The sequence below is a fragment of the Accipiter gentilis genome, chromosome 17 (genome assembly GCF_929443795.1).
Source record: "Accipiter gentilis chromosome 17, bAccGen1.1, whole genome shotgun sequence".
In the NCBI taxonomy this organism is placed as follows: domain Eukaryota; kingdom Metazoa; phylum Chordata; class Aves; order Accipitriformes; family Accipitridae; genus Astur; species Astur gentilis.
Genome location: NC_064896.1, coordinates 3,353,366 through 3,374,838, shown reverse-complemented (window position 1 = coordinate 3,374,838; position 21,473 = coordinate 3,353,366). Strand labels below are relative to the sequence as shown.

Genomic DNA, 21,473 nt, shown 5'->3' with positions numbered 1-21,473 from the left:
GCCTGGGGAAGGAGGGATGAGGCAGGTCCTTCCTGCTGTCTGGGAACCTGGGAATGTGCCAGGGCCTCTGTTGGAAAGGGCAGCAACTCAAACTTGAGAGGGGGCTCTGAGAATCGCCTTGGTGATTCTGGGGCCCTCAAAGCTCCTGCTTCCTTGGGGCTAACGCAAAGGAAGCTCAGGTATTTCCCAGGAGGGACCAGCAAAAGCCCTGGGGAAAGGGAGTCTTTGATGAGGCTGAAATGATGTTAAACTCCCAGAAGGACATCCCAGAGGGTTTGGGATCCAGGCAGCTGGGCGAGCCCTGGAGCCAGCCTTCTTCACCAGCGCCCAGCTTCCCTTGGCTCTGCTCTCCTGGTTGAACCTCAGTGCAAACGAGGTTGTGTTTGATCGGTCTCATGGGCAGGGACGTGGGGGTCCCCAAGGCTGTGGTCCATACGGAGGGTTGGTGTTTAGCTGCTTGGCACAGAGCTTTGGGCAAAACCCTTCTGCTGCCCTCGGTGCTGTGGCTCTGTGACCTTGTCCAAGGCGCTGCCCTGTGCTGGGTGAGATGAGGTGGCATCCCCCATCACTTGGCCCTTCCTGGCTGACCAGTTTTGGTCTCTGGGGTACACTCCCTGCTCCCCGAAGGCTTCTGGGAGTCTGCTGGTCATGGTGCAGTTTTCAGCCTGAGCTGAAAGCTGGGCTCTAGACACAGCTCTGTGGCTGGCCTCGATCCCACCAGCACTCATGGGAGAACGTTTAGCGAAGAGCCTTAATTAATATCCACGCTCATTCCATTAACTAGCACACAGCGCAGGTTACCCTGGCACGAAGAAGAGCACTACCACCCCTGTGACCCATCACGCAGCCACCACTGTGGCTGCTCCATCCCCTCCAGCTCCCAGTGCTGACCACCCCTGTGCCCTTCCAGCTGCCCGGTCCCCTGGCATCGGTGCCAGTCTGTGCTTTGTAAAGATGGGCAAACCCCAACGACCCCCTGGGAGCGAGCTGGTGTCTCCCATGGGTGCTCTGTCACCTCCTGCTCCCCTGTCCTCCCTAGGGTCTCTGCTGATGGCATCTTCTCCCCCTTCCCTCTCCCCTTTCCCTTCCTGGGGGTTTGCTGCCCCTGCCCTGAAGCGGCTGCCGGAGCGCTCCCTCCTCCATCCCCCCCCCCCCGCAGCACCCCGGGATTTAGGGGAGGTCGGGGAGGGAAAACGGCGGGGCGAGCTCGGTCCCGAAGAGGTTAAACCGTATCCCGGTGGGCTGAAACCCCGGAGCTTCATGGGATGCCCTTATAAAGCGCGTTCCGCCGGCCCGGCAGCCGCTCCGGGAGCTCCCGGTACGTGCGGATCCGCCGGTGCCGCCGCGCACGGACCAGCAGCAGCCGGTGGCCCGGAGCCGCCGCGCTATGGAGCCTCCGGGGGCGGCGGGGCGGCCCTGGGAGGAGGCCAAGGCTTTCTATGACAACCTCGCCCCCAAGAAGAAACCCAAATCGGTGAGAACCCCCGCTACGAGGTGCCGAGCCGGGTAGTGTTTCCCACCCCGGAGGGGAATTAGCCCCTCTGGGTGCCCCCGGGTGTTCCGTCTCCTTTGGGTCCCCCTGGGTCTCTCCGGGTGCCCCATCTCCTACAGGTTCTCTAGGGTCCTCCTGGGTGCCTCATCTTCTCCGGTTTCCCCGTGGAACCCTCTGTCTGCCCCATCTCCTCCAGGTGCTCTGGGGTCCCCCTGGGTGTCTCTGTTTTTTTTTTTTCTTTGGCCCCCATCTCCCTCCAGGTCCTTGGGAGAAAGCCCTGGGGTCTCTCCAGGTGCCCCTTATGGCATCTCTGGGTTGCCCTTGGTTTCCTGGGGTCTCTCTGGATCCCCCCAGTTTCTCTGGGTTCCTGCAGGTCCCCGGGGGGTTCCCTAATCCCTCTGGGCTGAGATGTCCTTGCGGAGCGGCTCTGTGCCCCATGAGCTGCCTGTGCCGGGGTGGGAGGCCCTGCCAGGGACAGGAGGGGTGGCTGTGGCGGAGCAGGGGGACAACCCGGGGTCCGAATCCTTGCCCAGGGCAGTGGGGTGTCACAGGGGTATAGCTGCCCCTGCCAGACTCGCCTGCTCCGGGAGATTAGAGGGAAAGCCTGTGTTATCTAACCAGGGCTGAGCCTGCCGGGTTTAAACATGGGAGCGCCTGGAAGTGCTGCCGTATCTCAGAATAGCTGCGGCAGCGCGGGGCTGGCAGCCTGGCAGGGCTGGGGGCTGTGCACCGGATCGGGCTGGCCCTTGGCCCCGCAGCCTGCGAGCCCACCGAGCCATGGCCATCCTCGAGGCTGCGGGTCCCCCCGAAGCGTGGGGCTCCGGCAGAGGTGCTGCCCACGGTGTGAGGTTGGGAGCCTGGTGGCAGCCGGCACATTTTGCGACAAAGCTCTGCGTGTGACCTGTCCGGCGAGGGGAGACGGCCAAGCCCCCGCTCTGCGGACCCCAACTGGGAGCAGCCCCTCTGCTTTATCCGCTGGGGACCCGGCTGCAGCCCCTGGTCCTGTATCTGCTGCTAACTGGCAGCGCTGCTGCCTTCACCCTCCCCGGAGGAGAGGGACAGCCTGGTTTGGTGGCGGGACGTGGCTGGTTGTCTTTCATGCCATGCCTTCAGCCTCCTGCTGATGTCAGTCCAGGCTCCTCCTCTTCCTCTCCTTGCAGTGAGCTCGATGACCAGCGTCCCCATCTCTGCTGTACAGCTGGGGAAACTGAGGCACGGGGCAGTGATGTGGCTTGCTTACACAGCAAACCAGCAGCAGAGCCGAGATCCAGGCACTTGGGCCATGAAGTTAGGCTGTGCCATCCACTTGTGCGGGGCTGGGGGCGATGCCTGCGGTGCCTGCCCAGCCCCGTGCCCGTGGCCAGGCAGCTCGGCTGCCCTCGCACACAGCTGGGCTGCCCTGCCCTGCCAGGCAGCTGTCAGGCCCTGTGACGGATGGCTGCAGAGCGGTTTTCTGCATTATAAATAATGTGTTTGGAAAACTCAAAAACATCTCAGCCATTGCCTTGAACTTTAATCTGATCCCGAGCAGGGGGCTTGTGGCCACCCAGGGCTCCCTCGTGCACACGGGAAATGGAGTTTGCTCTTGTTCGTCTGCGCCCTTGCAGGTGCTGGGTCTGTCCGTCCTCTCGGCCGAACGCTTCTGCCAGCCGGAGCAGGTACTGGTGGGGGAGCAGGCGCAAGCTGTGGGGGCTGCTCCCTCCTGGAGATGTGCTGTAAGATGGCAGGAGGCAGGGTGATTTAGGGGAGCATTTTTGGAGAGCCCGTTCCTGGCTGGGAAACGGGTTAACAGGGCGTCCCTGCAGCCCATGGGGCTCCCTGCTTTGCAGGGGTCTCCGGTCTTCTCACGCCCTGGCTCTCACGCCTGCTCTGGCCTCGCTCCTGCCAGCTGGGGAGGTCAGCGATGAGGCTTGTCACTCTTCAGCAATGTGGAAAATGTCCCCCAGCCTCTCCAGTGACGCTGCGCGGGGGGAGAGAGTCTGGGTCGGTGGGAGCTGGACTTCTGCTAGCTCCACTCCTCTGGGTGCCCTGCTCGTCCCCTGCTCTGCCAGTCCCCTGCACCCATGGAGACCCACGTGGCTCACCAGCGTGCCTCATTTTTGGGAAGCTTTAGCTGGGGTGGGAGCCATGCTTGACCCTGGAGCAAGCCCTTCCTCTTCTCTTTTTGTGACCAGATCTCACACCAAAATTCACCTCCAAATTTTGAATTTGGCCACATGGATTTGGTCTTCTGCAGCATTCAGGGAAGTGCCCAGAGCTGCCAGAGTTCCTCCGGGTTTTTAGGATCAAGGTGGGTCCAGCAGATTCAGCCCCAGGCAATGCAAAAGGATCAAGGGGTGCAGAATGGGGTCCCCACTGTGGCTCCTGCCTCAGAGCCAGCCAGTGATGGTCTCCAGGGCTGGCAGTGAAGCCGCTGGTGTTGGGTGCCACTGTGGGCACCTGTGGCTCTCAGGGCTGGGAGGGCACAGCCCCGCTGCACAATTCCGTGTGGGATTTCCAAATGTCTGCCTTTAATCCTTGGGGGGCTGCTTAGGATTTACGGCCGATTAGGAGGGCGATTTAAAGGCCTGCCAGCTGTTGGGTCTGCAGAGGAAAATGTGCCATTTCCAGTCACTACTGAAATATGGCTTTACCCCAAAACTGGGGTGTTTGGGTCTGGGATGGGTTTTGCACTTTATGGAGGCAGAGCCTGCTGGCAAGGTCACTTATGCTTCTGAGAGGGGGTTTGGACCTCGTGGACCACCTGGAGGCTGTGCCAAGGGCTGATGTTCCTTTTCAGAGGGCTGGGATGTCAGGATGTGTCTCTGGTTGTCCCTCCTGTCTGGCTGAGCCCGGAGATGGACCCAGGGCTGGGATGGGACCTTCCCCCATGCTGCCCTGCTCACATTTCTGTTAAACACATCATTAGTCTCTTGCTTGGTGTTCAGGATGGGTCTGGATCTGACCTTCCCGTGGGAAGAGAAGAAGAAGGGAGAAGAGCTCTTTGTGAATCCCCAGGCAGCAGATTCGGCTGGATTCAGCTGAGCAGAGCCCCACAGCTGCTTCCGGGGCTTGTGTTGGATGATGAGCTTTAATTGACCTTGGCTGACCTTGGATGCTGCTCTGAGGGTAAAACAGAGTTTGTCATTTAGAGTGTCCAAACCCACCGGGGCTGGGGCAGTTGGAGCAGGAGGCTGCGTTGGGATGGGGTGCTGTGCAGGCTCTACGACAGCTCGTGGGACTAAATGCATCCCGGTGAGGACTGTGAGTGGGACCTCTCCCATGCACACGCTTCCTATTAAAAATGAAGGGTGCTTTTCCCCAAAACGATGATGTTTCAAGGCAAAGTGAGGTTTGTTGGGTTGTTCGCAGCACTCTGATGGAGGATTTGAGGTGCTGTGGTTCCTGTAGTGCTATGACTCTTTAAAGGCCGTTTTTGAATGTAGTAATGATCACCTGTAGTACTAGTGGGGATGGAGAAGCATCCAAACAACCCTGAGGAGGGAGTGCTTCCAAATGCAACCTTCACTTCAAAGAAATGTCAAAATGTGGCTCCCTCCTCACAGAGCAGAATTGCCTTATTTTTCAAATGTCAGCGTTTCCCAGAGAACAGCAGGGCTGTTCCAGCCCAGCCGGAGCTGGGAGCTACGTTAGCACCCAGGTGAGACTTTCCTACAGAAAGTGCTCCAAAGGTGCAAGTCTTCCTTGGCAGGAGCGAACAGGATCCAGCAGGTCCCATTCCCAGAGGCCGGGCTTCCTGCCCGCAGGCAGCTGGGGCTCCAGCAGCCCACGCTGGGGCAGAGTTAGGCCCCAAGCTTACGGTTATTTTTATTGCTGTGTTTATTACCTCTTAAATTAACCTCCTGGAGGCTGGTGCCTTTAAATGGCAGGGAAGGGACCTTGAGCAGCCTGTTGCCGTTGCGCAAGGTACCTGTGCTCTTGGCACCCGCTGGGTGCAAGGTGTGTGCCGCGGGGAGATAGAGATGCAAATTCAGGCTGGGCACCCGGCTAGGCTTGGCTTATGGCCTCGCACACGCATCTCACCCCCTCGAACATGCCTCTGCGCTGTGCGTGCTGCTGACCTACTTTCTCTGCTGGGGATCCTCCGGCAGGGCTGGCTGTGGAGGATGCTCTGCCCTGCGGTCCGGCGGGGACCAGGATCGGGGAGCAAGTTCCTGGCAACTCTCCTGTGTATCCCGATAACCCAGCACTGCAGGGACTCGTGAGCAGCATGGCGTGGCAGGACTCCTTGCTGAAGGCTAATGGCCGGATGTTCTGAGACCTTTAATGGTTATTAATATTTTCAGCTAATAAATGGCCCATGACATCAGAGTTATTAATTAATGAGTTGCAGTGCCAAGACTTGGCCCATGACAAGTTAACAGCTAATACCCACTGGGTAGCTAAATGTATGATGGGGACCCGGCTGCGGTTCACTTGTGGGAGCGATGCTGGTGTTGCTGATAAGCTTCTGTATGGACCTGGGTGATCCTGCATGTCCTGGGGTTGTTACCTGCTTTCTCAAGAGCCTCTTCCAAATGGGACCTTATTTCTCTGCAAAGGCAGTGGGAAAGGGTTCCCTCTGGCCACAGCGATGTTCTCAGCCTGAGCTAATCCGTGTCTAGTCCTAATCGCCCACTGCTTAATCTGCTTGCTGGGGATTTTGGGTACCGATGTGGCCTTGGAGAGGTGTCTGGGACTGACCACACTGCAGGACTGGCTCCGGGCACCGCTTATGGGGTGGGTGTGGTGCTGGGAATGGCACAGGGGCTGCCATTGACTCATTCTGGGTGCGTCTCCATGCTGGGCAGGATCAGTAGGGCCGGGATGAGGGCAGAGTGAGCCCCAGGGCAAGCCCAGCCCTGTGGGGAGTGAAGATCCCCAATGCCAGTGGGGTACCTTGTCCTTGCCAGGCTGCTGTTTCTGTAAAGCTCAGCCCTAGGCAGGGTGGGAGCTTGAACTTTGGAGCATGTGGGTGTGCAGATCGGCTGGCCAAGGTGCCCTCCTGCCCCTGGGCAAACGGCATTGCTGGAGGATTACTCACAGGGCAACGTGCTACAGGAGGATCCTGGAAATCACAGAGGAGCTGAGGTTGAGGTGTTTCTGAAGTGCTGACGGCCTGGATTTCCCAGGCTCCCTGCAGAGATGCATCCCTAAGTGCAGCCAAGGCATCGTGTGGGCTGGGACTGGTCACAGCTCCCGGGGAGCATCCCCCATGTGAGCTCCCAAGTCCTGTCCTGCACCCAGGACTCGTTGCAGGCAGAGTCTGCTGGGAACAGGGCTGCCTGTGCCACTGTCCCTGCTTAGGATTTGCTGTTCTGGAACCGAGGATTTGTTGGCCATCAGTAATGAATTTGTTTTCATGCTTGCAAGTGAGTGATGGGGATTAACACCCTTCTGCCCTCCAAGGGGAGAGGGAGGACGGGTGAGGGTCAAGATGAGATTGACTTTCCTGGTGTCCCCTGTCCCACTGCCACGTCCCACTAGAGGCCCCTTGTTGACTTCAGTGGATTTTGGATCAAGCCCTCGAACATTAATAATAATGACTCATAAATCATTGCTTGCACCACCTGTTTGTCATGTTTCCGCCCACAATAACTATATCAAGTGTTTTTATAAGCTGAGCTGGCACAGGTTGTTCATCACATCTGGACAGCATCGTGGGAGCGCGGATCTGGCCGAGCCGCAATATGTGTTTTTTTTTCCCGGCTGGGGGGGGAGAAAAACCACGCAAATCCCTTCTGCATGGGGTTGAGTGGTTCTCCTGGGGTAGCACGTTGGGTCTGGGTGGGTCCTGGGAGCCTGTTTGCAGTGGGAGGGCTTGGGCATGGTGCGAGCAGCAGAAAAAGGCTCTCATGTATCCCAAATGTGTGGGGACGGTGCATCAGGGCTTCATCTGTTGAAGCATTGGAAGATCAGGGTTGCACCTGCCCCATTATCCTCCAAATTGCTGTGGAGGTGTCACTCGCTTCGTTGCCTTTTGTGTTGAAACTTAACAGATACCTTCTCAGGCAGTGGGGCTGGGTGCAGGGGCTGCCTCCCCATTTTCTCCCTTTCCCCGCAGCCAAAGCCTGAGAACGCCATCACCATCGCGGTGTCGTCGCGAGCGCTTTTCCGCATGGAGGAGGAGCAGAAGATATACAACGAGCAAGGGGTAGAAGCCTATGTGAAATACCAGCTGGACCATGAGAATGAGCCCTTCCTCCCTGGGGCTGCCTTCCCCTTCGTCAAGGTGAGCATCCACCTGCCTAAGCTGAATCTGCACTGTGGTCCTGACCCAAAAGTTCTGGGGAGAGGGGAGTGCTATGGGGTGCTTGTGTGGGGAAGGGATGGGAAATGAGCAGCGTGGCAGAAGGGATGTAACCACAGAGCAAACAGAGGTCAAATAAACCTCCCGGCAAGTTATGTGCTTCTTCCAGGACTGAGGAAACGCTGAATTTTCCAGATTGGCAACTGAGCCCAAGAATTGAAGAAATCGTCTCTTTGGATCATATTAAAGTTTCCCTTTAGGGAATTCTTTTTTTTTTTTTTCTAATTACAATTTATTTATTCTTTTAAATTGGCTGAATTTAGCCTTGCTATAGAGTCAGCCAATTTCTAATTTTGACATGTTGAAATGAGGCATTTCAAACTTTAAAAATATTTTCCAATTTCTGCCCCAGTTCCACTGGATTCAGTGCAGTTTTGTGTGCTGGCCCACACTGAAGCAATCTCTTGTCCATTCCCAATGAATAAACTAATCCAGTTGGTGGGGAGAGACTTGTTCTCTTTCTGATTGCTTGAAAAACACTCATCTGTAACTTTGAGATAATTTATTCTCATCTTCTAATGAAAACTTGAAACCTTTTGTGTTTCAAAATAGAAGAGTAGCTATGTGTTTTTTCCCCCAAATCAGTCTTTTTTTCCCAGCTAAAGCTGCTTGCTGTTGTCAGCTTGGCTCAGGGTGTAGTTTGGGTCAGGCCAGATCCCTGGTTTTGGTGAACAGAAGTGTTTTGCTTGGTGAGAAGGGGGCCAGGGCCATGCTTGGGGCTCACTGACACCCACCTCCCCACTTTGCCCTGGGGTGCTGCAGGCGCTGGAAGCAGTGAACACGCAGCTGCGCGAGCTTTACCCCGACAGTGAGGAGCTCTTTGACATCGTCCTCATGACCAACAACCATGCCCAGGTTGGGGTTCGCTTGATCAACAGCATCAACCACTATGGTAAGCTGAGAGCAAAGCTGTCCTTTGCGGGGGTGCTGACGGCTTTTGGGCAAAGTGTTATTGCCTGGCAGCAAGATAAGGAGATGCTTTCTCCTGCCTCTTCCTCCAAACCGCATGCTGAGCCCACTTCTCCCAAATTTCCTGGGCTTTGAGTGGAAGTTGGCTGGTGGCAAGGATGCTCTGGCTGCTGGCCATGCTGTTGAACGGCAGTACCAAAATTAGCCCCCATCCTGCCGACTCTTGGGAAGCCACAGGGGAGCAGCGTCAGGGCTTGTTTGGGGGGCAGTCAGGCTCACCCTGGGTCCATCTGTCCTCAGATCTGTTCATCGAGAGGTTCTGCATGACGGGAGGGAACAGCCCCATCTGTTACCTCAAGGCCTATCACACCAACCTCTACCTCTCCTCCGATGCCGAGAAAGTGAGTGGGGCCATTGAAGAGGGTGAGTCTGGGGTCCAGCTTGAGCAGGGGGGAGCGGGGGGGAGCCTGGAGCCCTCAGGGGGTTGGTGCCAGGAGTGATAACTCCAATGTCCCTGTCCCTACATCGATGTGCAGCTAGGGTCTCCCTTGTCCCACGTCTCATCCTTGATGCTCCAAAGAGCCTCTAGTTTCCATAGAAATAAGGCTTTCCTTGAGCTCTACAGCTCTTCCAAGGCAAAGGCACTGTTTTTCCCTGTTAATTCTTGTATGCAAAGGGAGGTTTGTCATCTGGGGATTTGTTTTTGCTGTAAAAGGACTTGGATCCAAGCTGCAGGCACTACTGGGTGCGTGCATTTCCTTGCAGTGTTTGCTTCCAGCCTGTCGTGTTTTGCTGTGCTCCTCAACGGATAAGCGATGAGGCTAGGTTCTTGGGTAACTGCCACCTCTTGCCTCACGCTTTACGTCCACAGGGATCGCTGCAGCCACCATCTTCAGCCCCAGCAAAGACCTGGAGGTGTCGGAGAACCAGCTGCGGGTGGCGTTTGATGGTGATGCCGTGCTCTTCTCTGATGAGTCGGAGCAGATCGTGAAGGCTCACGGCTTGGACATGTTCTTTGAGCATGAAAAGGCTCACGAGAACAAGCCTCTGGCACAGGTAGTGCTGGGGTGCGGTCAGAAAAAGCCTCTGGGAGAGAGACAGCCCGCAGGGATGCTCTCACCTCTGGGAACAAGCCAAGGGTCGGCATGTTGAGTGTGAGATGGTGTGGGTCAGCAGGCTGGTACTGCTGGCCCACGGGATGGCTGTGGCTGGCCCCTCACTGTTGTTTCTGGGGGCTCAGAGGGAGAAGGGGTTAGCTAGCGTGTCTGGCTCTGCTAGGACTGGGTGCTTAGAGGGAGGGATAGCATGGAAGTCTGCAAAGTGATGGTTTCTTCTTGCTTTGGCAGGGACCCTTGAAGGGCTTCCTGGAGGCTCTGGGGAAGCTGCAGAAGAAGTTCTATTCCAAGGGGCTGAGGATGGAGTGTCCCATTCGCACCTACCTGGTCACTGCCAGGAGCGCAGCCAGCTCGGGAGCTCGGGCCCTAAAGACTCTGCGCAGCTGGGGCCTGGAGACGGATGAGGCTTTGTTCCTGGCTGGGGCTCCAAAGGGGCCGCTGCTGAAGAAGATCCGTCCTCACATCTTCTTTGATGACCAGATGTTCCACGTGGAGGGAGCCAAGGAGATGGGCACTGTCGCCGCCCACGTCCCCTACGGCATTGCCCAGAAGCACAAGCGGCCGGCGCAGGAGAAGCAAACCCCGAACAGCAAGTAGCGGAGCTGGGTGGTCCCGCAGCCCCCAGCATGCGGCACAGACTTCACCCCACGCACCACGCTCTGACCTGGGTTGTGGTCTGCAAGGCAGAGAGCATTTGCCCTGGTGAGCGTGAGGTTATTCCCCAGCAGGAGCCTTGTCGGGGGGCATGGATGGAGGAGAGGGCTGACGAAAGGGTTCCTTTCGCCTCTGTGTTTGTTGCAATGTCGTGGCATCGTCCCCGTTCCCTGTGGGGCTGGAGGCTCCCCTGCGCTGGGCGGCTCCACCAGCCGTTTCCCTGTTTGTCCATGCTCTGCACTTGCTTCAGGCAAAATCCCTCGAGGATGGATCTCGCCTTTTGTGGACTGTTTGTGCCAGGCAGGTTTAACCTATTGGCTTTTCTTTAAACCCCCAGGTAATTCCCAAAGCCTTTGATTTACAAAGCAAATGTTCAGGCTGAACTGTTGAACTGGAAAGCTGGGAGCACACAGAAACCCTTCTTGCAGCTTTGAAACAAAATGTTGTGCTTTTTAACTAAAATTAAACCATAATATTGTTCCTTCACAGACCCAGTCGCTGCTCCCCAACCAGAAAATCTTTCATGTCTTTGTCCTTTTACCAAGATTTTGTCAGCTGACTAGCTTTCCTTTCATGCGCTAAAATTTGGAAAAATAGAAACAAACACTTACATATATTTAAAAAAAAAAAAAATAATCCTGTTTCCTGCTTGGAGCTTTGGGCTAGTGTATTGTTGGCCCAGGTTTTTAAATTTGGGTTTCACAATTGCATGGGTTAGCACTTAAAAATAATAATCTCAGTGAGGCATCCAAAGCCCAGCTCTTGTGTGAGCCGTCCAGGGTCTGCAGACACATGCCTAGGGCTTGAATTAAGTTAAAAGCAGGCCCTAATATATTAGGGACATCATTTGAAGTCCATTTAGGTAAATCTGCAGAGAATTTAAGCCTGGGGGTTTTAATCAAAGGATTTTTTCCCCCTTTCTAGGCTGAGCCCATATGAGTTGATAATCTATTTCTCCTCAGCTTCTTAAAACCTCTGGTGTTTCCTAAAATAGACACCTCTGCTAGTGATGCTGTGAGAGAGAACCAAATCTCTGATTAAAAAACAGGAAGAGAAATCAATTGGAGAGCTGCTCCAAAATCGGTGTGAAAATCACACTGATGTTTCTGCACAAAGCCCTGTCCCAAAGGACACTCTCAGGAGAAAAATTTGAAGACTACTTCTTTCTTGTGGTTTTTTTTTCTTTTTTTTTTTTCTTTTTTTTTTGGCAGTACACCCCATGGTTGGGCATGAAGGATGCCCAGTGTCATCAGATAGTAGTTTTCTACAAACACCAACTCCATGGGCTGAAGTTTTGCAAGGTATGTGTCTGCCTCTAGCTCAACTTTGCAGGGAGGTTTCAGCTAAAACAGCTCAGCCCTTCCCAACAGCGAGGCTAGAGCTTGAGTTATCACGCTTTTGACGAATATATAAACAAGCTGGTGATGCCTTCAGTGGCTCGGGAGACTGTCTTCTCATTGCACTAAATCCTGCTCTAGCAGTGAAAAGCAAATTGCACTTCCCCCCCCCCCCCCAAAACTAACTTTAACAGACTGTTATTTGTCACATCTGGGTGACAAGCACCTTAGAAGAAAGTCTAAAGTCAAAACAAACAAACAAAATCTTGAAAGTATTTCAGTAACACATCTATTAATATACAGGTTTATAAAAAGGTCTCATCTTTTTAATGTGAACCCCAGATATTGGGATCTGAACTGTATCTCGGAGACCTTTTTGGCAGCTGGGAGGGGGAGAACAGCCTGGCCTCCCAGTAAACTTTTCCAAGGTGTTTCCTGAAGATCGTATCGTGGAAGCCCAGCCAAGGCCGGCTCGCAAATGGGCTGCACTGGGGCCTCCCACCAGCCCAGGAGGTGACGTTGTAAGAGGAATAGGGTTGTCAGCAAGCCCTTAGGAACCCCTGGCCAGGTCAGGGTGCTGGTGAGATTGGATACGGGGTACAAGCACAGCCACTGGGGATGGGTGCTCGCATTGGGTGCTGTGAGGTGTGCACGCTTTGGATGAGGAGCGTTGGCAGGGCTGGGCTGTGCAGGAGGAGATGCCCTGTCTGAAGGTGCTGTTAGCTCTGGAGAAGCAATGTGTTGTGGTTTTGGGACAGGGCCCTGGATCTCAGCAGCTTTCACTGCTGCCTTTCTGGGCCATGAGATGCACAGGGAGCTGGGTGCAAGTTGGGGGGGCAGGGACACAGTGCAGGCAGGAATTTTAGCAACTGCTTAGGGTCCTCCTGCTGCCAGGGCAGCTTAGGGACTCACTGGGAGACATGGAGCTTGGGAAATGGGCTCCAAGTGAGGTAGATCTCCCTTTGCACCTCTGGAGTTCTTCCTGTGTGGGGAGGATTTTCCATTCCTGCAATGGCTGCCCCATTTGCTTTTATCCATGTGGTTTCCTATGTTGGGTTTTTTTTTTTCCCTGCGTCACTACAACTGGTAGATTTGGATTTGCTGCACTTTCCTCGTGCCCATCCGTGACATTGCCTCGGGCTGGGGGAGCAATGCAATCCCCAGGACTGGCTGCATGGGCTGGGCACATCTTCCACCCTGGTGGGCCAGTGTGGTTGTGCCTCTTGTGCTGCACTGGCTGACAACTGGACTTTCCTGCTGTGTGTTGTTGCTGTGGGTTTCATTTCATTGTCCTCCAGCGGTTTTTCTTGTGAATGGACTGCCATGTTAATGAAATCTCTCTGGGTGTTTTTCTGTAATAAATTGTGTTGGTCCTAGCCCAGCTCTCTCTGTTGCCATTCTCACAACGGGTATTTTGGCTCCCTGGTGCAGCTAGCAAGAGTCTGGGGTCCCTGCTTGGGACCTCCCAGGTTTTATGGTGAAGGGGTGGGGGTGACGAGAAGGAAAAGGGCCTTTTGGGATTTAAGGGAATTCAGAAAATGTAATAAAAACAGCTACCTGGGAACTGGAGGCCTCTGGGAGAGGGGGGATTCTAGAGTTGAGAGATGTGCTGTGATATAGCTACCTTCCTCTGCTTCGTGAGCAGGCTTTTGTTGTAACCTGGACTCGTGATGAAGTCCTGGATAAAAATACAATTTGGCAGAAGACTTTTGTCAACTTGATCTTCTCCCAGCCAACAGGTGGGAGGCAGCAAAAGCTTTTTAGTGGAGATTTATTGCTGCTGAAGTACTGGGTTTATCCAAATAGCGACACTGCAGTTCTGGTGTTAGCTCCTTCCTGCCAATAAGGAGAACAGATGGGTTAAGGGGAAGCAACAAATTCTCCATCCGTCACCAAATATAGCCAAGGAATGTCCATAGGCCTCAGGGCAGTATCTCTGCTATGGGTGTTCATTTAAGGGATGGATGGCCCTCAGCAGAAAGTGTTCTTGTGCAGCCTTGCTTGCTGGAATGCCTTCCCTGCACCCATCCCCAATCCTCCATGTTCTTCCACCAGATGCCTGGAGGAAAATGCAAATTCCAGCACTGATAAGACCCATGTTGCACCAGTGAAAGTCCAGGTGGGCCCACCCAGTCCTGAGAGGTCAGGATGTCCATGCCAAAGCCAAGAGCTGCCTCTGATGTTCATGCAAAGACTGCCCCGAGCCCTTGACTCGCCCTTGGGGACCAGCATTGGCACTGGGGCCAAGGAGCCAACGGGTCATGGAGAGACATAGGCCAAGGCCATGCAGAGAGGGGAGGGGGAGGTTTGCATAGTTGGGTCTGTGACGTCTTGTTGTTGGTTTGCTGCAAGCCTGAGTTTTTGTTTCTTTTGCCTGTTTTATGAGCTTTTCCCTTCATCAGGCATCGAAGGGCTTTGCAATGAGCATGCTTTAAAATAAAGAACATGGAGGAGGAGAAAGCGGAGGCAGAGCTGATGGAGAATTATGCTGCCACTCAGCTATTGTCAACACAGATGTTCACAAGGTAATCACGGCCTTTCAATAGCAGGAACCGCTTTTCATGATGAATGCAGGATTTAACCCCAAAAACTTGTGGGGCTTCTTGGTGTGACACCCCTGATAACCAGCTGCGTGGCAGGAAGGGCAGGCAGAGTGTGGACTCTGCTCTCCTGGTCCTTGTGTACATAGGGTAAGTCACGACACCTCCCTGCCTCAGTTTCCCCATCACCATAACAGAGATCAGAATGATCCAGAGGTCTGGAGGATGACTCCAGCTCCTTGCAGAAGAAAAGCAGAAATCCAGGAGTGCTCTTAACTGCAAAACCCCATATCTCTGCAGTGATGCCTGCAGGCCCAGCAGCAGGTCCCAGTGTGTAGGGGCCATGCAAATACAGGCCTGTCCCGACAGCCCCGTGGTCTTGGCCATGAGGGGTCCCAGGCTGCACTGGCAGGGACTCCACCTTGTCCCTGCAGCGCATTTAGTTTTACGTCCTTTCCAGAGTGCAGAATAGTGGCCAACAAATGCGAGCAGGGACCTGCAGCCATCTCAGGAGGCTGAAATGTCAGGGCAGGGGACCTGGTGACAGGCTGACAGAAACACTCGGAGTTGGAAGAATAGATAAGAGGACCTGGCGGCAAGAGAACAAGCAAAGGGCACTTGCTATCAGCGCTAGCAGGGCCGTGCCAGGATTTGAACAGCCTGACCATCTCGTTCCTTCGACACCACTATTTATAGCAGTGTTTGCTGATGCCTCTGTCACCGGAGCCTAAAATGGTTCCCCCATGTGCACCCGGGGTGGCTGGGCTCAGCCATCCCGTGCTGGGAAGGCCACCAACGAAGCAGTGACTTAACGGAGCGTGTGTGAAGCTGCTCATTGCCCTGCTGATGGAGGAAGCCGGCGTCTCCCTCTGCCAAGAAGCAGCTCCACGCTGGGCCAGCTCCTTGGAAGATGCACCAGACGGTTTTTGTTTAAGGCCTGGCCCCTCGCCAGATAGAGTCAGTGGGGTAAATAGACCCACCTTCCACCCCACTTCTTTTCCCCCAGAACTGGGGCTTGTCCGGCTCTGTCTGGAAGCCAGCAGTTTCCACAGCTAGATGTTGGTCCTTAAGATAGCTCTGTGTGTTGCCCATGCTGGTGGAAATAACCTTTTGGTTACAGGGCTGGAGCAAAATGCAAGAGGGCAAAGATCTTGTAACCGCAGAACAAATATGTCCCATTCCCTGTCTGGAGATTTGCCTTTTTAAAAACTGCTTAGTTTTCCCAGTTCTGCCCAGGCCAGTGAGCAACGGAGGCGGAGATCTCTCTGTCCTGGCATTTTCCCATTCCTGCAGCGAAAGCTTCGTTACCAGGGCTGCACTTCAAAGCTTTGCTGGCAGCGCTGTGCCGGATAGGACTGCGCTCATAATCCCACCGAGGAGAAGAGGAGGGGGTCTCTGCAGCCCTGGGGCTACAGATGCCAGGCAAGTATGGCTGCACCCGCCAGGGAGCGGTGGCCAGCCCCATGCTGCTGTGAGCTTGGCACAATCGGTGCCAAATTTTCCGACCGAATGACTTGAGAGGAGATGGGCATTAGCGTTTAAAAAAATATACAGATAAAATCCTCGGGGATAGCATCCAGAAGTCCTACACGCGGGGTGGGACTTTTGCTTGTTTTGTCTTAGGGCAAATCGCATGGTTCTCCCTTCTCGCTGTGGCAAAAAGGTGAGCCCAGGACTGGCTCTAAATTTTTAAGCTTTACTCGGTGGGTGCTCACGTCCAGCCAGCCAGGAGTACCCACAAGCAGCCCAGCAGCTGGAACTGGCCCGCGCTTGTGCTGCGGCTGCGTCCTTGTCACCGTGGCTGTCAGCAGCGAGCAGGGAGCGGCGGTTTCCCCCTCGAGATAAAGCAAATCCATTCAGGGCTCTGCAAGTTAGCATCTGCAGGCAGCGGCGTTGACACCGTCCCCCCCGTGAAACGGGGAACCGCTTCCAGTCACCGCAACCAGACCACCGCCTTATGAAAGGCTGCTCAGAGGCAGCAAAGCCCTGAGGGAGGACCGGAGGAGTCTTTATTTGGGAAATCCTGTGAGAGGGAGAATAAATGAGGGAAAAGTTGCTCTGGTTGCCCTGTGAGGGAAACCTGGCTCTGCGCAGCGCTTGCTTTTGGGCTGCATCTGTCGGGAATTTGTGCACGCGTGGAAGTAGTCGCGTGTGTTGGAAATTCACGCCCATTCTGAGCGGGGCGGGGGGGGGGGGGGGGGGAACGGCGGGCTCGTTTCTGCTGCCACAGCCGTGGGGACGGGGACAGGGACGGTTGTGGGGACGGGAACGGTTGTGGTGCCGAGCGGGTGCCACGAGAGGGCGTGAAGGGCTGCGAGGCGCGGCGGGAGGGTGCGATGGTGGCAGGCGTCCCCCTCGCAGGCCTCCTTCGTGGGCCAACGTCCTCCAGGCGGCATCGCCGCCTTCCACGGTGCCGCCTGTTGCTCTTTCCCCTTCAGGCGTGTATTTGGGGAGGGTGTGAGAGGGCATCTCTGCCCTGGCACAACCCCGGTGGCCATCTTAGCCCCGAGGCTGTCCCCAACCCACCACCTCATGGCGTATGTCCTCCATGGGGAAGGGCAGCTGCTTGAAGCCCACCGAGCTGGAAAGGGACAGGTTTTCCTCAGCGCCAGCTCTGGCATGGGGCACTAGGTCCACAAGTACCAGTGTGGCGCTGAGGTAGAGCCGCCATCTTGGGCACTGTGGCACTGAGGTGGGGCTGCCATCTTGGGCACCATGGCACGGCTGCCATCTTAGGCACCTTGTCACCCGGGGTGACCAGGCTGGGTGACTGTGGGGCCACCCCGCACGGCACGGCTGGGGCGATGGGGGCCTTTCCCACTGGCTGTATAAACAGGCCCCCGCTTCCTCGGCGGCCGGGCGGCCTCCTCCAGGTGCGGCTGGGAATCATTAGGAGCTCTCCGCGCTGGGCTGAGTGTGGGAACTGGAAGAGAAAGCTGGAGAGAGGCCTTCTTTCATCTCCCCACTCCCTCCTCCCCCTGTGTCTGCCAAGCCTGGCTTCCTTTTGAATCCTTTAGCTTGTGCCAAGCGAGGGAGAAGGGGGGGGGGAGGGATAAAGAGAAAAAGGGAAGAAAAAAAAAACCCACAGGAATGTGTCCAGGGATCTGGCTTCATTCAGGCTGCCGAGCCCTGAATACCCCAGCTCCCGCTCGGGGAGTCGAAGGGAGGGAGGCCACGGCCGCCCCCGCGACAGAGGCAGGGGGAAAACAAACAGGGAAGCGGCATTTGCGCCGCGGCTGTTACCACAGTGACTGACAAAGGGCTGTCTGGGAGGGGGCCATGGCCGCGTTCCCCCACCACCACCACTGCCGCCACGGGGCTGGGGAGGCGGGAGTGCCAGGTCAGGGTGTCCCAAGTCCCGCAGAGGGGGGAGCGAGGGCTCTCAGCGTCTGGGCAAAACCCGGGCCGTGTTTCATCCCGGCATGGGGACGTGGTGCCCAGACAGACGCCCTTGTGTCGGGCCTGTCTCTCAGTACAAAGGCGACAGGGCTGCTCACAGGGAGGGCGCGAGGGGGAGGGTGGGAGGCTTTTCTCCGGCACTTCAGGAGGATGGGTTTTTGACTCGCTGCCGACTTTATTCCCAGCAAATTAATAATTTCCTCTCGCGGCAACAATGTTGGCCTGTGTGCGTGCGTGTGTGTCGGTGTCTCCCACTGCCCTCCCAACCGCATTTCCCCCTCTCCCGGCCACGCACGGAGGGTCTGTGCTGCTCACAGCGGACTTGCTCCGGCCATGTCCTCATCTGGGCTTCTTCCAGCTGTGCGTAACTGTCAGATTCGGCCCAGCTGTGATGGCTGCTGCCTTGGGAGCATCCCGGCGGGAGCGCTGGGCCCGGCTGTGAACTGATGATGTGAGTGCCGGAGGTGGCAGGGAAGCATGTTGGGTGGCAGGGAAAGAAGGCACAGCTCCAGGAAGGAGCTCTCGGCTTTGCAGCCTGTCTGGCAGAGCGCTTGGTGAAATGGGAAAGCAAGCAGGCAAGCAAGCACGCAGGGCAGCCACCAGCACACGCTTGCCTCTGTGCCTGCCTGTGCAGGGTGCTGGAGATGCAGGGCAGCCGCAGGACAAAGCCAGCGTGCCAGACAGCAGCACCAGCTACCCCAGCTGCTGCAAAGAGCCTGGCACTTAATCTCGTGGTGGTATGTGTCACCCAGGAGTACTTGCATAGCTGTACACACTCACACGAGCCCATGCACACACGCTTGCCGCTCCTCGTGGCAGCGGTCTGCTCGCGCACATGCCTCCCTGTGTGCCATGTCTGTGCTCCGTGCGTGCCCCCTGCACGTTCACTCCCATCGCCCTGCAACCCGTTCCCACACCACCCTGCCTGCACGTCTGCCTGGAAACGCGCAGGGCTGCCTGCGTGCCCACCACAGCACAGATACCTCTCTCTTGTGTGGGCTCACAATATGGCATACAGTATCTTCTGGGAATGCAGTCCATTTCTCTGGCAGCATTGTGTTTTGTTCCTTATGTATATCCCCGGGGTGGTGCCACAGGTGGGCAATTGTTCCAGCTGACAGCCTGAAAGGCAAAGAAACAAGATTTAACTTCCTGCTATTCAATTAGAGAAAGTGAGCATTCATCACCAGCTGCTGGCTGCTGGCAGGAACAGACCCACCCGCCGCGGCGGGTGCAGGAAAAGCTCTCCTCGGGAGGAAAGCTGCCTGCTGCCGCGGGCACGGCAGGCTCCCTGTGCGGCCTGGCTGCCAGGGCTGCTCCGAAGAGCCTCTAGGTAAGGCTGGATGCTTCCCCTCCTCTCCTCCACTGCAGCCGATGTTCTCTCCTGTGTTTGTTTTTAGAAAGGAGGTTGCCTGCCCGTTCAAAGCAGCCACATGGAAAGCACCAGTGTGGGTTGGGGGGGACACTAAGCGGGGAGCAGCCACGCAAGGAGGGAAAGCCACGAGCTTGCAGTGCTGGAGGGGATGTCAGCACAGTGGCTTCCCCCCAGGCCAGCCCCATCACTGCAGGTTCAGCGTCTGCCCTGAACTCTGCACGATCCCTGACCCTGGGGCCTCTTGTGGCTGAGGGTTGGCGGCTTTGGAAGCCCTTTGGACATGCACTTCCCCTCCTCTGTGCTTGAAGCTTGTCAAGCTTCAAGACACCGGCTGGTGTGTGGAGGGGCAGGGGATGATCCCCGTCCTTATTGAGGAGGACTGGGAGCCTCCTTGTCCCTATTTCCCCACACATATGCATGGTCCCTCATGGTTGTTTTCTGGGCTGGCAAGGGAGAACAGAACGCGCACTCCTGTGAGCTCCATGTCTGGTAACAAGCCTGCCTCCATCTTTCCTTGTGCTGACTCTGAGCCACCCATGAGGCACCCGCTCACTGAGGCCTCGTGGAAACCCCTGCAGTGCCCAGGCTGCAGTGGGGAACCCCAGGGCTTTCAGAGGCTCCCTGGCAGCTCCATGTGCCGCGAGCTCAAGGCCATTCCTGCTCCATTTCCTTTCCTCACTCTTCCCCTCCTGAGGCTGATCCAATTGGAGAAGAGTCTCCTGCTGCCTCCTCTCCCTGTCCCTTCCCCGTGCCATCTGTCCCCAGCACAGCGACATCTTCACAGCTCTGCGCCGGTGGCATTTCTGCTAAAGGTCCTTTTGTGCACCTCTTAGTTGGCTCTCTATTTTTAATCCTTCCATCTCCACAGGGTCTCAGGGTATCCTCCAAGCTGGATGTGATCATCAGGAATACAGTTGGAATCCGTTTCACATTGCTGCACCAAGCCACATGCACACGTATATGTTCACATGCCTACACGCACGCTGGCTGCCGTGCCAGACTTCGCAGCACTGTCACTCTCCCCTGTTGGAGAAGACAGGCGCCCCATCGGGTAGGACTGAGCTGAGCACAGCACCTCGCACGAACACTGGTTATTACCCCAGACTAGGAAGGTAAAACGCTGCAGCCAAGACAATCAACAGCAATTAGCCCTTTTGGGAACTCAACTTGAAATGCTGCAGAGGCTTTTCGGTGCGTGCCGATTGCTCTTCCTCCGGTCCTTTGGAAGTGATGCAAGTTGGACATGCCAAACCACTGGTCATGTCTGAGCAAAACTTGGTGCCTCGTGTCATTTCCATGAGGCTGGGAGGGCTCGGGGTGGGGGGGATGTCTGTGAATGTTAAAGGCACTTGTGTACCCAAGCAGTGAACGCACATGCTGTCATTACCTCTGCAATGCCATCTGGCCAGCAGCAATGCAGCTAGAACCAGGGCTGTGTGCAGAAGAACATTTTACAACAGAAAGCAATTAACCGAATAAAGCCCTTTTTAAAATCCAGTAATTAAAAACAGTCCCTCCCCCTTGTTTTCCTTTTAAGCTGAAAGTTGCTGTTTACTCATTTGCTTTACAAAGTGTGCCTTGTTGTGGCTTCAGAAGAAATGAAAGTTTGAAGTGGTTAGAGAAGAAAGGCTTTGGGGCTGGTGCGTTCCAGGCAGGGCGGAGGGGCAGGGGCTCTCCAGCCCGGCTTGTTTGTATTTGTTCTTGTCTACTCACAAGATCGCTAAACACACATTTAACAAGTGGTGAAACTGTCTACCAGCCTGATCTCTCCCAGGGTTCATGAGAAGAGGCCTGGCACATTAGCATCGCTGGGGGAAGGGGAGGGGGAGAACAGGCCTTTTGAAGGGTTGGTGTTTTGGGGCTGAGGGAGGGAAGGGCTCCTTGTGCAGGCCAAGTCGCAAACAAAGGCATTGTGTTCCCCGGAGCCCTGGGGACTGGCCCCAGGGGAAGGCCAGGGCCTCTCTTCACCAGTGGTTGGGTTTTCCCATCCTGGCTCCTCTTGGTGCTTCAGCACGGGTTCAGCCTTAAGGCCACCCGTGTCCTTCCAGCACCCAGAGACAGGAGCGGGACTGGCACCTCGAGTCAGCTCAGCCTGCCCCTGACAGCCAAGAGCCAAGGAACCCACCGCAGCGTGGAGGGCTGCAGTGTTCATGGAGACCATCCTGTACTGCTGCAGCTCACCTTGTCAGCATTGCCCTCTCCAGGTCTGAAACGTGAGAGAGGAGCAGACCTGTGTCCACTGACAGTAAGTTTCTGGGCCATCTCTGTGTAGCCACAGGGGAGCCCTGACCTCGGTTTGGGCTTCTGGATGAGCCAGTAACCCCAGCTGTCAGCAGGGCTGGTGCAATATTAATTACCACTCA

The 21,473-nt window shown here is 55.8% G+C and overlaps 2 protein-coding genes across 2 annotated transcripts in view; one reads left to right on the top strand and one right to left on the bottom strand.

Moving 5' to 3' along the window:
- The window catches only part of CAP1 (cyclase associated actin cytoskeleton regulatory protein 1), a 156,047-nt gene that overhangs the window by 82,554 nt on the left and 52,020 nt on the right, over positions 1-21,473 (bottom strand). The gene's annotated exons all lie outside the window — the stretch shown is intronic.
- On the top strand, positions 1,373-11,623 carry NT5C1A (5'-nucleotidase, cytosolic IA). The gene is made up of 6 exons (XM_049820893.1): positions 1,373-1,474; positions 7,536-7,703; positions 8,544-8,673; positions 8,991-9,113; positions 9,562-9,746; positions 10,037-11,623. Exons 1-6 carry the CDS (start codon positions 1,388-1,390, stop codon positions 10,400-10,402), a joined length of 1,059 nt encoding a protein of 352 aa, XP_049676850.1. The 5' UTR covers positions 1,373-1,387; the 3' UTR covers positions 10,403-11,623.